Source organism: Microtus ochrogaster, chromosome 2 (assembly GCF_000317375.1).
Source record: "Microtus ochrogaster isolate Prairie Vole_2 chromosome 2, MicOch1.0, whole genome shotgun sequence".
Taxonomy (NCBI): Eukaryota; Metazoa; Chordata; class Mammalia; order Rodentia; family Cricetidae; genus Microtus; species Microtus ochrogaster.
In genome coordinates this window covers 69,661,437-69,678,253 of record NC_022010.1, presented here as the reverse complement: position 1 = coordinate 69,678,253, position 16,817 = coordinate 69,661,437, and the positions used below count along the sequence as shown (strand labels likewise).

General features: G+C 41.1%; 1 protein-coding gene and 1 non-coding gene across 4 annotated transcripts in view; both read left to right on the top strand.

Annotated features, from left to right (window-relative positions):
• Nucleotides 1-16,817, top strand: part of Ttc3 (tetratricopeptide repeat domain 3) — a 101,880-nt gene that overhangs the window by 46,046 nt on the left and 39,017 nt on the right. For 2 of the 3 annotated variants that reach the window (XM_013352631.2, XM_026786485.1), the window contains exons 18-27: nucleotides 905-1,039; nucleotides 2,231-2,311; nucleotides 4,223-4,335; nucleotides 6,664-6,784; nucleotides 9,286-9,408; nucleotides 10,316-10,417; nucleotides 11,474-11,566; nucleotides 12,088-12,152; nucleotides 13,395-13,531; nucleotides 14,877-15,203. In XM_013352631.2, the coding sequence (XP_013208085.2) occupies nucleotides 905-1,039; nucleotides 2,231-2,311; nucleotides 4,223-4,335; nucleotides 6,664-6,784; nucleotides 9,286-9,408; nucleotides 10,316-10,417; nucleotides 11,474-11,566; nucleotides 12,088-12,152; nucleotides 13,395-13,531; nucleotides 14,877-15,203 (1,297 nt within the window). The remainder of the gene's footprint in view (nucleotides 1-904; nucleotides 1,040-2,230; nucleotides 2,312-4,222; nucleotides 4,336-6,663; nucleotides 6,785-9,285; nucleotides 9,409-10,315; nucleotides 10,418-11,473; nucleotides 11,567-12,087; nucleotides 12,153-13,394; nucleotides 13,532-14,876; nucleotides 15,204-16,817) is intronic. The other variant, XM_013352630.2, reaches the window with a different exon arrangement.
• On the top strand, nucleotides 14,596-14,752 carry LOC113458295. Its single transcript, XR_003378686.1, has one exon. It is a non-coding gene; the product is annotated as a U1 spliceosomal RNA (small nuclear RNA).

Genomic DNA, 16,817 nt, shown 5'->3' with positions numbered 1-16,817 from the left:
AAACCAAGTTTATACAAAAGACCCCTCTTTTCCTTGTATATTTTGAGAGGAGATTTTCTTAGACTTGGTTTATTGGGTAGAGGTCACCAAGTCTTCCCCTAGGGGATAAGATCTTCTGGATGTTTGTAACGTTGCACACAGAAAACTTGTCTTCTCTCACGCTGACTGGTTTTTATGTGTCTGGTTTACTGTGACCTTACCCCTACACTCTGTGGAACCTATTGCTTTGCAATTAAAATATAAATTTAAATGATAACCTATACATATCATCCGAGTAAAAGGCATAAGAGTACTGGTACTTTTAATTTTAGTTTTCCCTTTGTCTTTTCTTGCATCTGACTTACTGACGTGCATCCTACTAGTTGTGTTTGGATGTGTGTTCATGTTGACCGTGAGAGCAGTTAGAACCTGAAATAGCATTTGTTTCAGGGTAGGGTGGCAGTTGTTAAAACTCCGAGAGTGTTCAGTACATAGATTGCATGTTCTAATGTGTGCTAATTATTTTAGTCCCAGCTACAAGACTCACCTGTTGAGGAGCTGGCTCAGTCTTAGCATGTTATTAAAACTTGAAAATACTCTTCTGGCTCTGGAAAGTAAAGAAGACCCACTAAAATGAGCCACTTGTCACGGACAGTGACGCCTGTCTATGTATTGCTGAGATGTAGTGGGATGTTTGCCTGTCATTATGACAGGTTCTTTATCACGGCAGTGGGGTAGCTCAGTGGGTGGGGAATGACTCCCTCAAGCTGCCCTCTGACTTCCGTGTGTATCCTGGCAGGTGCACTCACCCACACGAAAGAAATTGTAATTAACTTGTTGAAAATCTTCATTTCTGATCAACTTACTGTCTTAAATTTTAGACTAACAAGATACAGAGTTGGACTACTGTTTTTTTTTTCCCCAGGATTTTGCTAACATCATGAAAATGCTGAGAAGCTTAATTCAGGATGGGTACACAGCCTTGTTGGAGCATCGCTGCCGAAGCGCAGCCCAGGCCTTTACAGAGCTGCTAAATGGTTTGGATCCTCAGAAAATCAGGGTGAGTTCGATGGACTGCAGCTCTGATAGCTGTAGTAGTGCTCCTCAGATGGGTTTAGAAGAGGACCTGGGTTTACTTTCTGTAGTAGGTGACTCCTCCCGGTGTGGGAAGCGGGTAGTGCTCCCAGTTAGTGTGAGATCCACGTGACTCTCCTTCCTAGACCATTGTTCATGACTGTTAGGAGCACTGCCCGTCAGGTTAAGGGTTTTGACTCCTTCCATTCTTAAGCAAGGTTTTAAGGGCAGGTACCTCAGTCTGTCTCTAGGCCCTGTTACATGCAAAAGAATGCAGCCTTTTATTTTTATTTTTTTAAATTTATCTATTTAATTAAGGATTTCTGCCTCCTCCCCGCCACCGCCTCCCATTTCCCTCCCCCTCCCCCATCAAGTCCCTCTCCCTCATCAGCTTGAAGAGCAATCAGGGTTCCCTGACCTGTGGGAAGTCCAAGGACCGCCCACCTCCATCCAGGTTTAGTAAGTTGAGCATCCAAACTGCCTAGGCTCCCCCAAAGCCAGTATGTGCAGTAGGATCAAAAACCCATTGCCATTGTTCTTGAGTTCTCAGTAGTCCTCATTGTCATGCTCAACTTCCTTAGCGATCAGGGAAATGCAAATCAAGACAACTTTAAGATACCATCTTACACCTGTCAGAATGGCTAAAATGAAAAACACCAATGATAGCCTTTGCTGGAGAGGTTGTGGAGAAAGGGGTACACTCATCCATTGCTGGTGGGAATGCAAACTTGTGCAACCACTCTGGAAAGCAGTGTGGCGGTTCCTCAGGAAATTCGGGATCAACCTACCTATCATACAACAAAAGTATATGCTCAACTATGTTCATAGCAGCATTGTTTGTAATAGCCAGAACCTGGAAACAACCTAGATGCCCTTCAATGGAAGAATGGATGAAGAAAGTATGGAATATATACATATTAGAGTATTACTCAGCAGTAAAAAACAAGGAATTCTTGAATGCAGCCTTTCTAATCCATAGTGAGTTGTGCCTCATGGCACTCTGAGACAGTCTGTTGGGAAGAGGTTACAGAAACAGGGCCGCTTATTCTGCCAATGTGTTTCTGACTCATTTGTTCTGTCGGTAAGGTGTCATATGCTTGTTGTAGCTAGAAGTTACTCTAATGCAGCATGGACAAGGTTGTGTTCAGATTATTAACTGATGCATTTTTGTTGACAGCAATTGAACCTGGCCATGATTAATTATGTACTGGTAGTCTATGGACTTGCTATTTCCCTCCTTGGAATAGGACGGCCCGAGGTAAGCTTTTAGCAGAGATAACCGAAATGTGACATTGACTGTGGACACTATTTTAAAAATGTTTTTCTGTTTAACTCATTCCTTTCTTGAAGAACTGAAATACTGGGTTTAACTTTGTTTTTGGTGGTCGGGCATTAGCCAGGGTCTTACCATCTGCCTGGTTTGACCCCAGACTTGGCACTCCGTCTTGCTTCTGAACGTTGTGAGTGCTTTGTTTTATAGGAAAGCTTAAGGCGGGGGGGAGGAGGGGGTAGCTAGGCAGGGTGGTAGCTAATTCCAGCACAGGCAAAAACCAGGAGAGGCACAATTTTGAGACCTGCCTGGACCAAGATCTTATCTCCAAAAAAGAAAAGAAAATATTGTTTATATTCCTAGTAGAAAAAGACTGTACTTGGCAATTGCTAGGAAAATTTAGCATTATCAAGATAGGTAGATTTCAAAACCATAATGTCCAGGGAAAGGGCATCATTGTGATTCTGTAGTTATGTATAGTTGTGTAAACAGCAGGGCATTATATTATTTGTGAGTGTCTAAGTATGCAGTCTGTAATAGTAAAAGTACCCATACCATCCATAGATCACATCATATTACCATCATATATGGGGAGGTTATATAGGCCGTGCTAATGTAGGAGTGAGATATCTTCTTAGAAAAATTAAGCATGAGAATGGCCTTGCTGATATCCTTAGGTCTAGATGGTGAGTCATCTGTTGGATTGCTGCTTGAGTTGGGCTTCCCATAGCTGCATGTAAGGTTCAACTGTGACTTCCTGAGATCTCATGGCTCTTATGCCTTCTGTGCTTCCCTGGGATGCTTACTTAGAGACCTCAGATGTAACAAGCCCATGTAATTCGCCCTTCCTGCCAACTTGGTTCTAAGCTTCCCATTATATGCAAGCTTAAATTACCACTTTTCACTTCCAAGGGTTCGTGTATCTGAGGTCTTGTTCTTTTTTTTTTTTTTTTGATGTGACAGCTGGATTATCTTCTGTGAATGTCTGTCTGGTTACATTTTCTAGTTGGAGACAAGACTTTGTAATTTTAACTGTATCATGGTAAAATATCATGTTTTGCTTTATCAAAATGGAAGACATAGGGGTGGTTTTTTTTGCCTCTGATTGACTATAAAAATAGTGAAACTAATTTAAAAGAGAAAGGTAGAGTAAAACTTACACATTCAAAAAAATTTCACCAGACTAGTATTCCTCTTTTTTCTTTTCAAAAAGTTAGATGTCATAATTTTAGTTCTTTAGAATCTAATGCATGTGTGCAATGTGTCTTGATCATTTTGACTTCACACACTTGTCCCTTTGCTCCTTGTGAAGCATGCGTGCAGCTTCCCTTGTGTGCATTCTTGGTGTGCCAAGCCCCATTTATCCCGACTCTCTTCAGTCACAAATACTTGCTGTTGTTTCTCTCAACTACAAATGTGTTTGTTGGTTTTTCAAAAATAGAGTTATCTAAAGCACAGAGATCCCTGTTGAGAACAATAAGAAGGCACTCCAGTTCTGTTGTGTTCACCATGGCGCAGTGTGCACAAGTGCTTTTCCCATTGCATAAAGTGTCATGGCAGTGTCATTGGATGGGGCAGTTCTTCCAAGGGGTGTGCCCAAGTGAGTTTTAAACCACGAGTTTGTACCTGTTTGTAGTGAAAGCTGGCCTGTGCATTTCCCTAGATGTCTTTCGACTGGTAGTCTGTTTCCTTCAGGATTACTTCTGATGTTACTCTGCATTTCCATGGGTACCATGTTGATCAGAAATTTATGTAATTTATAAGAAAACGAAATATAAAAGGTAAAATTTTATAAGAACTTTTGACGCAGGTGGCTTTTTTAAGCATTAGACAAGAATCAGCTTTGAGATAGTCTAAGCATTTCTCTCTTGTAAGTGATGGTTCTCGCTTCTCTTAAAGGAGCTGTCTGAAGCAGAAAACCAATTCAGAAGGATCATTGAGCACTACCCCAATGAGGGCCTTGACTGCTTGGCCTACTGTGGAATAGGAAAAGTGTATCTGAAGAAAAACAGGTTAGTGGAAGCAGTGGTGAACCGCAGGCTGACGGTCTTTGTCATGGTTAATTCATTTATAGAAGGGATTTTTGGGGGATTGAGGGGTTTTTAGGTGAGCATATGTGTGCATACTTGGAGGTTTGCGGGACAGAAGTGTTGTGTTTTTTTGGTGAGTATATGTGTATACACATGTAAGCTAGAGATTGATTATGGGTATCTTCTCTATTTTTATCATTATACCTCATTATTATTATTACTATTACTTTTCTGTTGTTGGTTTGAAATACGGTCTCCCTATATAATTTTGGCTGGCCTATAGTCAAAGAGAACAGTCTGCCTCTGCTTCTCGAGTGCTGTGTTTTAAACATGTGTGCCACCACACTTGGCTGGATATTTACCTGTTTTTGTTTTATGTGTATGAGTGTTTTCCCTGTAGTAATTCTGTGCACCGCATGCATGCAGCGCCTGATCCTCTGCCCCTGGAGTTACATTGGGCTTTTAGCTGCCACATGGATGCTGGTAACCAATTTCTGGTTCTCTGCAAGAGCATTAAATGTCCTTAGCTACTAAGTTATCTCTCCAGCCCTATTTTTTTGTTCAGTTTGGTTTTGTTTTTTTGTTTGGTTGGTTTTTTCAAGACAGGGTTTTTCTGTAGCTTTGGAGCCTGTCCTGGAACTGGCTCTTGTAGACCAGGCTGGCCTTGAACTCACAGAGATCAACCTGCCTCTGCCTCCTGAGTGCTGGGATTAAAGGCATGTGCCACTGCTGCCTGGCTCGTTTTTTACATTTTGTTTAAGGTCTCAGTGTATTGCCCCAGCTGGCATGGAGCTTGCTGTGTAAACCAGGCAAGCTTTGAAATCACTGCGTCCCCAGTGCTGGAGTTTAAAGCGTGTGTCACCTTACCCAGTTCCAGCATATTTCTTTAATTGGTTGTTACTGTGTGTATGTGCACAGTCCGTGTGTTACAACACCTTGTGCACCTCAGAGGACATTCCTCCACATTTACACGGGGTCCAGGTGTTACACGCCTTTATCCTCTGAGCCACTCATCTCTCCAGCCCTTGCACTGGAGTTTTTGAGAGAGTCTGTCACTGAACTGGAGCTTGCTGTGTGAGCAAATCTGGGCTGAGCAGTGAGCCCCAGCTTCCGCCTTTCTCTGCACTCCCATCCTCCCCCCAGCACTGCTGTTAGGGACGTGTGCTGCTGCACTGCACATTTAGGTGGGTGCTGGGATCCTGAACTTGGGTCTTCATGGTTATCTTTGTTTTGGTTTCTATTGCTACAAAGAGATGCCTTAACCACGGCAACTCTTAAAAAGGAGAACATTTAATTGGGGCCAGCTTATAGGTAAGAGGTTAAGTCGGTTATTGTCATGGTGGGAACATGATGACATGCCGGCAGGAGCTGAGAGTTCTGTATCCGGATCTACAAGTGGCAGAAAGAGAATGCCATACTGGGTATGGCCTGAGCATCAGAGACCTCAGAGCCCACCCCCAGTGACACTTCCTTCAACAATGCCATACCTCCCTGGAGTAGTGCTACTCCCTCTGAGCCTAAGGGGGCCATTTTCATTCTCGCCCCCATATGGTAGTGACACATGCTTGGCTCGGGTGTCTCTCCAGATCCTGGATCTGTTTGCTATCTAAGTGCAGCATGATATTATGGATGTTATTAACTTAAGGAGCTGGTAGCCTCAAAGCACATAGGGAGTGAGAGAAGGAACAGCTGCAGAGACTGCAGGTTGAGCACAGGAGCCTGCTCTCTGTCGTGGGAACACTTGCTCCTGAGTCTCGCATGCAGCTGTTCTCTCCACAGTTCCTGTCTTTCAGTCTTGTCTCCCTAAACTGGCTGTAGTCCTGAGGGAACAGGAGTAGAGTATTTAAGACTGTTGAGATCCTTGCTGTCAGAGTGGTGGGTATTCTAGGTTTTTTAATAGAAAAAAATAACTCTTGATAATTGAATATTATTCATAACACTTAATTCACCTTAAATCTTTTACTTTTTAGAGGAAATTTTATGATATTCTTGATCTCTATCTTAGCATGTGCCCACAAATTCTTTGTGGGTTTTTCAGAGAATGGAAAGTTGTTTTAGTTTCTAGTTACTGTCTGGCCGGGGTCAGGTGTGTGAGGGATTCTGGGACAGAGATGCACTTTGTTTACATTACTGCAGCAGGAAGTAGCAGCAGTGTTGTAAGTTTTAAAAAGAAAATATATTACGTTGAATATTTATGTCTGTTGAATTATCATATGTGGTCTCTGCTAGGTTTGAGATCTTGGTGAGATTTCCTGTGGAATAAAATTACATCACATCTCTAATGTTTTCTCTTCCCAATTCTGGCTTTAGATTTCTTGAAGCTCTTAATCACTTTGAAAAAGCAAAGACTTTGGTTTATCGTCTTCCTGGAGTTCTAACTTGGCCCACAAGCAATGTGATTATTGAAGAATCTAAGCCAGAAAAAATCAAGGTAAATTTATTTGTTCTGCTGCAGGAGCCCATTGTTATAGAGGACGTAGTGACCGTGCTCTGCCCACAGCTCTGAAGGCAGATAGACCACCTGTGCGCTAGACTCACACCTTCTGTTGATTGTTGGTTGTCTCTAAAGCAGTCCTGATGATGGGGATCATGACCATTCCTGTTTTACACTGGGGAAGGTGGAGTTGAAGAGGTGAAGTGATGAGCAGAAGATTAAGCAGCAAGGAATTTATAGAATATGTGATACTTTTTTACCTAGGTATCAGTATGGCATTGGTACTTTATTAGCGCTATGGTAGTCATTGCTACACTGTAGTTATTGATACTCTGTGGTTATTGCTACACTGTAGTTACTGATACACTGTAGTTATTAACATACTGTAGCTATTGATACGCTGTGGTTATTGCTACACTGTAGTTACTGATACACTGTAGTTATTGATACGCTGTGGTTATTGCTACACTGTAGTTATTAATAAATACACTGTAGTTATTGATATTGTACTTGGCTCAGAAAACAGGAAATCAATGTCATTTCTAAGGCTATAAAGATTCATTCCTGGATCCAAAAAGACTAAACCACATGTGAATTTTGTGAGCTAGGGCTTTATGTATGAATTCTCGTATAAACTTAGAACTTGATTTTGGTGAATCTTAAAAATCACACTTAACTTTTAAAAGTCCATAAAAAAGATGAATAATTAAAAAGAAGACCGGACTTTAATAGATATTTCACCAAGAAAATACAAAAGTGGCCAATTAGCACAGTATCAATACCAGGGAAATGCAAATGAAAACCAGTGACATGCCAGGTTGCTTCCACTCCGCTGTAGCAGGGTACAGGAAAAGAATGCTATAGTTCTGTAAAAATAGCCTGACAGTTCCTCAGATAGTCAAATACAAGATACTGCATGATTTAGCAGTCGTATGCCTCAGTGTGTACAGAGAAAGGAAAGCATGCTCTCTGCAGAAGTTTGTGTGGTGTTCACACCAGCACAGTCCGTAAGCGCCTGAAGCATTGTGTCTGGAGCCATGCCCATTGGCTAAGAGCCTAGTTGATTTTGGAGGGCTCAAGTCCAGTTCCTAGCCCCAGATGATGTTCACAGCCACCCTTAACTCCAGTTCCAGGGATCTAATAGTCTTGTCTAAACTCTGGGCACCAGGCACACACATGGTACATATACACACATGCACATAGCATAAAAACAGAGACAGATTTAAAATTTTTTATAAAAATAGACTGAAGGGCCAGGCAGTGGTGGCGCACACCTTTAATCCCAGCACTCTGGAGGCAGAGGCAGGCGGATTTCTGTGAGTTGGGGGCCAGCCTGGTCTACAGAGAGAGTTTCAGGACAGGCCCCAAAGCTACAGAGAAACTCTGTCTCGAAAAAGAAAAAAAAAATATATATATATAAATATATATATATATATATATATATATATATATATATATATTAGACGAAAGGGGGGAAATGGCTCAAGAATCTGTCACACAGAGAAATTCGAATGTAGTATTGTACTCTTACGTGAATTGTCTTGCGCATAAGTTAGAACAGAACAAAGCTTGTTAAGTTTCTCTATCTTGGTACAAGGCTGAGGTAGAGGCACAAGAGCCAGCACAAGAGCCTTGCACGATCTTCTGGGGGCTCCTGTAGCGGTGGACTAAATCCTTCAGGGTGAATAAGTACAGTTCAGAGGAGTTCAGAGGGCCAGGTAGAAGTGTGGATTCTAGATGTCCCTTCCTCCCCATTCCCCTAGACTTCTTTATATTGTTGTTATGTTCCATGGAGCACAGAGTTCGGGAAAGAGTATTCACAGGGTCGTCATAAGGTTCTCTCTAGCTTCTGAGTCCTCTTAATTTTTGAATAAGGTTTCTAAGAACTGTACATTGTAAAATGAGCTTTGACGGTTACAGCAGTATAAAGTTTAGATGGTGACTGACATTGTAAAGATATTTTGTAGTAGCAGACTGTTCATTCATTTCCTGCTCGCCCAGACCTGAATAATCCCACAGAAACTATATTGATTGCAACACTGCTTGGCCAGTGTCTCGAGTGTATTTTTAGCTAGCCCTTACATCTTAAATTAACCCATCTCTATTACTCTGTGTGTTGCAACGATGTTGTGGCTTACCAGTAAGGTTCCGGTGGGCGTCTGTTTCTTTCAGCAGCTACATGGTGTTTCCCCTGACTCTGCCTACGCCCTCTCTATATCTCTTCTAGCCTGGCTATAATCTGCCTTGCCATAGGCCCAAACAACTTCTCTATTAACAAATGGTCTAACAAAGCCTGGTCCCCTGTTGTGTTTCATCCCACCCACAATAATTATTCCTGCAATCTTATATTGACTTTTTCTTAAAGAAAAAACTTAAGCATTTGTAGGTTGTTCTTAGGCAGACCATATATGATAGCAGAAATTCTTGAACTCTCCAGCATTTTTGTTGATATTAGTGGTTGTGGCAGTGTTTATCACTTTTCATACATTTTGTTTTAGACAATGCTGGAGAAGTTTGTTGAAGAATGCAAGTTTCCCCCTGTGCCTGATGCTGTTTGCTGCTATCAGCAGTGCCGTGGCTATTCCAAAATTCAGATTTACCTGACTGATCCGGACTTTAAGGTCAGTAATAAACTTGCTGTTTTATAAAACTTCCTCAGAATTAATCCATAAAAGATTCAATGAGTAGAGACTCATAGGTTCTATGGCCTGAGCGCAATTTTATGTCTTCTTCCTTCCCATTCCCCTAGAGTTTTTTATATTTTTGTTTTATTACATAGAAACCCAGAGTAACCAAAGTAAATGACTGGTTGTAACCAAAGTAAAGGGCTGGTAACCTGAAAAAGTGGACTAACTGGCTCCATTTTGTTCTCTGAAACATAGGAAATAAAATGATTATTTCCTCTGACTTGTTGCATTTTAAATATGTATAAAATTTTAATATGAGAATTTAAAGGCCATTGATGTCTGAATTATTCGTTAGAGACCTAATTTAGGGCAAATCTGTCACTGAATGTTGAAGCTAAAGGTTTACTTTAGAAGATAGTAGCTGCCCACTGTCCTGCTGCCTCTAGTTAGTAGGTCAGAAGAAATGTTTCTCCAGCACTTGCTGTATCAGAAGGATAGTGCATCTTCCTGCTGTAGAAGTGAAGATGCCAAGTTCTCCAGTGCTGTAGAATATCTCTCCATAGGGAAGTAGTATTCCTAGCTAGGGTGAATATAAGATCTCTATCTCACGGTATGCTATCATGCATGTGTTGGTACAGATGTGTTTTAAAAGTATATATATATTTTTAAATATTTATTTATTATGTATACACTATTCCGTCTGTGTGTGTATGCCTGCATGCCAGAAGAGGGCACCAGACCCCATTACAGATGGTTGTGAGCCACCATGTGGTTGTTGGGAATTGAACTCAGGACCTCTGGAAGAGCAGGCAATGCTCCTAACCGCTGAGCCATCTCTCCAGCCCAGCCATCTCTCCAGCCCTAAAAGTATATTTTTTGTTGTTTTTTTGTTTTACTCCAGGGTTTTATACGAATCAGCTGTTGTCAGTACTGTAAGGTAGAATTTCACATGAACTGCTGGAAAAAGTTAAAAACAACAACTTTTAATGACAAAATTGACAAGGTAAGGCATGAGTTAGATTTTTGCATTGTGCTTGTGCATTGATCTTTTTCCCCCACTCTGGACATTGATTTTAAAAAGTTTTTACCAAATGCATATTTCTTCCTGGGCTCGATAGACAGAATTATAATGCTTTATACATGGTAATAACAAGGCAGGAAAGCAGTGTGTTCATGTTTTGTGACTGTATGGGCAATTACTTAAGTTTAGCATTTTCATCATTATTAGCAAAAGTAAACGTTTTAAGGTTTGGTTTTAATGTCTATATCTTAAGTTATGCTCTGCAGTATTATTCTCCAGAGACTGTCCAGTTAGTCACCAGAAAGTATTGATGAACATTCAAAGTCTCAAAACATTACTTTCTACCAAAATTTAAGAAACCAACTTAAAATATATGTTATTTCTCTTCAGGGTGGGCCTTCTAATTATCAAGAACATTCTGAAAGAAGCGATAATATTACACTCTAATTTGCATCCATAAAATATACTTATGGTCTGTATGGAATTAGCCAAAGGAACTGTTTTCTTTTGGAGAAGAGGGGTTGTGTCATAACTTAGCAGTAGGAGTTAGTCAGGTTAGGTAGAAGCACATTGTAATACACCTGGAGAGAGAGCTGAGGCAGAACTTGCCATGGGGTCTCTCCCGCTCTCTTCCTGACCGTCGTATGTTCTCTGGTTGCCTGGCTCCTTGTAGTGCTCCCTTACAGCTCACTGACAACTCTGTCTCTGGATTAAGTGCTTTAAAGTTTCCAGTTGTTGATCAGGCTGAGGGGTGGCAGCTCTGGTCTGTGTGCCTCCTCTGTTTCTGAAAGCACGTTGAAGAGTGGCCTTTCCTGGGACGTGTTCCTGTGTCAGAAGGGAAAGGCAGTGGCCAGTCCGTGAAAGGACCAAGCTACTGCTTAACCATGGCTCATGTCATGTGAGCGCACCTTGCTTTGACCATACTCAGAAGGGTTGTTAGGACTTGCTGAAGAAGGTGCACACTGTCCTGGGGTTGTGACACTGCATGTATCTTGGTTTATCCACTGTGGATATCACCTTTCTCTTTTAAATCAAAAGGATTTTCTACAAGGAATTTGTCTCACGCCTGACTGTGAGGGAATCATTTCCAAGATTATCATCTTTAGCAGTGGTGGTCAAGTTAAATGTGAAGTAAGTAACAAAGAAAAGACTTCATAAGCTGATACAATGTGTGGAGTTATGTAGTGTGCAGGGGTTGCAGTGTGCATTGCAGTGAGGTGTTCTTCATCACTGATACAGGGAGGGTGGGTTTACTTTTCAGTTCTGTTGTTTTTGCTCTTTGTTAATTTTTTTTTTCTCTTAAACTTTTGGGTATTGGTGAGGATGTGACCTTTGGGGGAGCAGACGGGAGTACCTTAGATTATTTTGAATTTAGCAATCTGGGAGTAACAGCATTGAGGGGTTGTAATAACATTTATAATATATTAGCTTTTCTCCTTGGTTATAATTTTTTAAAACTTCTTCTTAGAAAGTGTCTCTGGTTCCTTTTGGGTATTACTCACTCGAGCTTTTGGGGCGGTTGTGGGGTGGGAGACCAGAGCTGCTGTCAGTTGAGCTTGGCCGTGTGCTTCTGAGACTCTTGCTCCTTGTGCTTCGGGGCTTTACATCATGACACTGTGAGAAAAGTTGTGTTGTCTTTGTTTTATTTAAAGTTTGAACACAAGATCGTAAAAGAAAAGGCTCCTTCAAGACCTATTCTGAAGCAGAAATGCTCTAGGTAAGACTTTTCACTTTTATGATGTCAGGTAAAATAATTATATTAAATGCAAGTTATCTAAATTATGCTGTTTTTTTTAAAGTTGTGCATACTAAAAAATAAATATTAAAATATTTAATACATATTTAAAACTAAAAAGTATTAGACTATCCTGGAATGGTTAAATACTAATGAAACTTGAATGAAAATTGTTACTGATTTATGGTTAAAATTATGACATTTTACATTGTGATTTAATGTTTGTTAACAGATTTGGCACTTTGGTAAAAATGGTATATTCATCCTTGGTTGTTTTAGCTTTAATTCAAAAGCCTTTTAAAAAAAAATTCATCTCTTCAGCAAACATTTTGAACCAATATCTAGTTCTTACCTTGACATTCTCAGTGTTTTGCCTCTCTACATCTTTGCTCAGACCAAATCGTCCCAGTCTTCTTTCTTTTCATTCTGGGCCTGCTACTTGGTTTCATTCTAAAAACTGATTTTTCTCTCTTTTGGTTGTATCCTTTGTGACCAAGAAAAACAAAAGTTGAGCAGAATTATTTGTTGGAACTATTTCACAGTACCACATCCACCAAATTCTTACATTTTAGGTCTAGGGCTTTGTTGGTTTATTATAAGATATGACTTTAAATGAGAACTTATACAAGTGATCTTATGGACTGTTTATTCCTTTTGTATTGACCACACAGTCGTTCGTGTACCTGGACACAGCATCCACGTGGTATACTGACCACACAGTTATCTGTGTACCTGGCATAGTATCCGTGTTGTGTACTGACCACACAGTCATCTGTACACCTGGACACAGCATCCACATGGTGTACTGACCACACAGTTATCTGTGTACCTGGCACAGCATCCATGTTGTGTAGTGACCATACAGTTATCTGTGTACCTGGACACAGCATCCATGTTGTATACTGACCACACAGTTATCTGTGTACCTGGACACAGCATCCACGTGGTGTACTGACCACACAGTCAGCCGTACACCTGGACACAGCATCCACATGGTATTATTTGTTGCATCCTTAGATTGATGTGCTTGTGTTTATAAAATAGCTTCCTCATTCTGACTGAATTGGTCTTACAAATTTTGTATTGAGCAGAAATTGTAGGAAATTTCTTATTTAAGAAAAAATCTTAACCTTATGGTTGGAGAATGTCTCTACGCTAGACAGGGGAAACTAGCTTACTGAGTTTATCAGAGATAAATGGTTGCTGATTGTAAATGTCTCTCAGCCTAGAGAAGTTACGACTGAAAGAAGACAAAAAAGTGAAGAGGAAGATCCAAAAACAAGAGGCCAAAAAGTTAGCACAAGAAAGAAAGGAAGAGGACTTAAGAGAAAGCAACCCACCCAAAACCGAAGAGCCAGAAGGTACTCAGACGTGCAGGTCATAGAAATAGTGTCTGCCTGTCTCAAAATAGAATAGGAATGTTCTTCATATTTTTACTGAGTCGAATACTGCTTTTAGTTAGTATTTTAATATCCCCAAACCAGATTTTTGTTAGTATGTTAATACTGACCCTAAATGCAGCCTCTGTTACTGTGGGACAAGTATGTTGGTGTGGAGTGCACTGAAGCAAAACCCCAGGGAACTGCTCCAGGCAGACCACATCTCTAGGGCCACATGTGACCAGGCCTGTCAGTTGTGCTAAGTGGATCTAAGGTCCAGCATCCGGAACGGAGTTAGTAATGATGTGGAATAATGTGAGAGTCGGTTTATTACGCCAGAGTCTGGCAGTTTGACCGTTTAGTTGATGCTCATGTTCTCACTGCTGAGCAGAGCATAAATGTTTCAAACGATTTTCTTGTCCTGGGAATAGCTCACACACTTATTTTCAGTTTCAAGTTGAGAAAGTCTTCCCCCATTTTCTATTGTATATTCCTCAAACGAAATAGTTTCCGTGCTGCTTGATCTTTCATCTACCTGGTATTTGGAGATTTGGAAAATTATCTTTTGTACTGAATTTTTTCCAGCTGTGTACTAACTGTGTGCTTCTTCCAGACTATTGCATTTGAATTGTAGTTGGTGAGGCTGGGTTAGAATACTTGAGAGAAGAAAGCTTATCTTAGAGAAAATTGTGTTTTAAATGCTGTAACATACGTGATGTGAAAAGAAGATTGTAAAGTATTTGCTCTGAGAGCCTGGGTCTGTGGCTTGAACCCAGATCCTAGCAAGCTCAGTGCCCAGAGCCCTCTGCCTTGTCTTTATTTGAGGCACTTTGACTCCATTGCTTAGTTTAGCCTTAGCCACTGATGCAGAACTCAGGCAGCGTGGGCCTTGAACTTGTGGTCCTCATGCCTCAGCCTTCAACGTACCTTTTTATTCTCTGAATTTTCGACTTAATTTGAACTTTCCTTCCTTTTCAGGTGTACTATTAAGTTGTATATTCCATATTTAAAGTTTCCTGAGTTGATTTCAGTAGAAACAGAAATCGGACCTTACCTGGCAGGGAAGACATCATAATCACAAAGTTGGTTTTCCCGGGCAAGGCTTATCCATTGCCTCTGGATGTGTTGGTCCCTCTGATTCCCCAGATGCAGGAAAACTGACTGCATGGTTTGTGGTAGTGGGGATTGCATTCATGTTCCCGTCTGTAGAAACAGAGACCAGTAACACTGTGCTTTATGTCAGTTACTGTGCATGCTGCGTGGTGTGCTTGCTCGATTGTGCAATTGCAGATTAGTCCTGCTTATTCTCTACCCTCTGTTCTCTTAGGAACCGTGGATGCTGTTAAGAGTTGTCAGTTTCTTGATGACAGAATCCTGCAGTGCATCAAGCAGAACGCTGAGAAGATTAAGTCTGGTATATTGAATACTTCCACACTTCTCAAAGAGCTGCTTTCTTGGAAGGTTCTAAGCACAGAAGACTACACAACATGTTTTTCTAGCAAAAATTTTCTCAGTGAAGCAGTAGACTATGTTATCAGTCACTTGGTTGAAGAAAAGAACAGAGTGAAGACGCGAATATTTCTGCATGTTTTGAGTGAGCTGAAAGAAGTAGACCCTAAGTTGGCTCCCTGGATCCAGAGACTGAATAGCTTCGGTATGTACCTTTACATTCTAGAGTGCTGTTGTGTAGCAGGAAGGGTAAGTACAGGCCTGTGAGCCCTTTCACTCTGCTGTCTTCATTAACAGTGTTTTAAATGCACGAGTACATTGTCAGGTGGTTTCAGGTTATAGTGTAGACAGGTTGTAATACATTGTTTTAGATGAAGAGAATGGGAAAGGCAGGCTTAATTATGTGAGCTGTTTGTGAACGTGTGAGCTAAGTCAGAAGTGATGGAAATGTGCGCAGTTTATATACTGTGCAACCTTCTGTCCATACAGAGGCTTCACTTCAGCTTCTGTGCTGAGAAACAAAAAAATTCAGATTCCATGGGAAAAGGCTTAACAGCAGCAATAAGTAGATGGGGCTAATTGTGGAGAAATCCGGGGAGTGTACTTGCCTATTGTGAATTCACCTGCTTTCACTCCGTCGTGGCTTTGCTGATTGGACTGGGAGAAGGAAAGGCTGGGGAAACTTCCGTCAGTGCAGGCCCTTTGCAGAGGCCACACAAGGACTGTAGATGCCATGGTTTAACACTGGGTGAGGATGCTCTTGGCCTTATGAGGGCAGGGTTAGGGTGGCGGCTGGCCAGGCACAATACATGATTGGTTAGCAGCTGTTGATGAGGACGGGGACCCTCAGAACAGAGAGCAGAGTCTCTCAGATCAGTTTGGGTGGAGCCTGCCTGGCCTCTGCAGAGAGCTGATGGTGTGTGATGACTGCAGCTTGGCGGAGCTGGAATCTGAACACACAGATCTCCTTAGAGGCCTTGTTGGGTTTTCGTCCCAGAAAATTGCTCTTAAATAATGATTATCACTGGTGCTAATCAGATAAGCAAATTAAAAAGTTACTGCTTACATTATTTGCTGTAGAGGAGAGTCGGAGAAGTAGTCTCACCTGGGCTATGCTTAGAGGGCCAGCACTACTCTTCGTTGTCTATGTTTTATTTGGGACCTGCAGTTCTTCGCTAGCAGGAAATCCCAAGTCCTTCTCATGTAGTCCGTGTTTGTTCTGAAGACAGTGAGTCTGTACTGAAGCTCGGTTAATAAAAACTTAGAGAAAAATTGGGGTTCACCCTGAAGATCTGAAAAGCAAAGCAACTTGCCACTCTTACCAACCTCAGTACAAAATGGTGATCCTGCCTCCAGGAATCTCAGAATGAGACTGACTGAGAGCTGTCTCCTGCCATTTTATAGTCCTCTCTAGTTCTGGGATTAAGGGCCTACACCACTACCCCCTGGTTTCTCTAGCAATCTAGTGTGGCTAATGGGATTAAAAGTGTGTGTCATTGCTGCCTGGTCTGTAAAGTTGGCCAGTGTAGCTGTTTTACTTTTCTGATCTTCAGGCAAGCTGTATTTATTAAAACAGAAGGGAAGTGCGACTACAATACACGCATAGTTTTAAGTTCTAAAGTAAGCTTAAGCTTTTATTCTAACCTGGATTAAAACACATTCGCTTACAAAGAAAATAATTTTTAATTCATGGAATTTTGCTTCTTTCTCACAAAAATCCACGCAGTGGAATCACTCATATATGTTTAATTTGGAAGTCAATTTATTTGATCATTTAAAAAAGGATGGAGGGAGAAATACTTTGCAAGAGAGAGAAAAT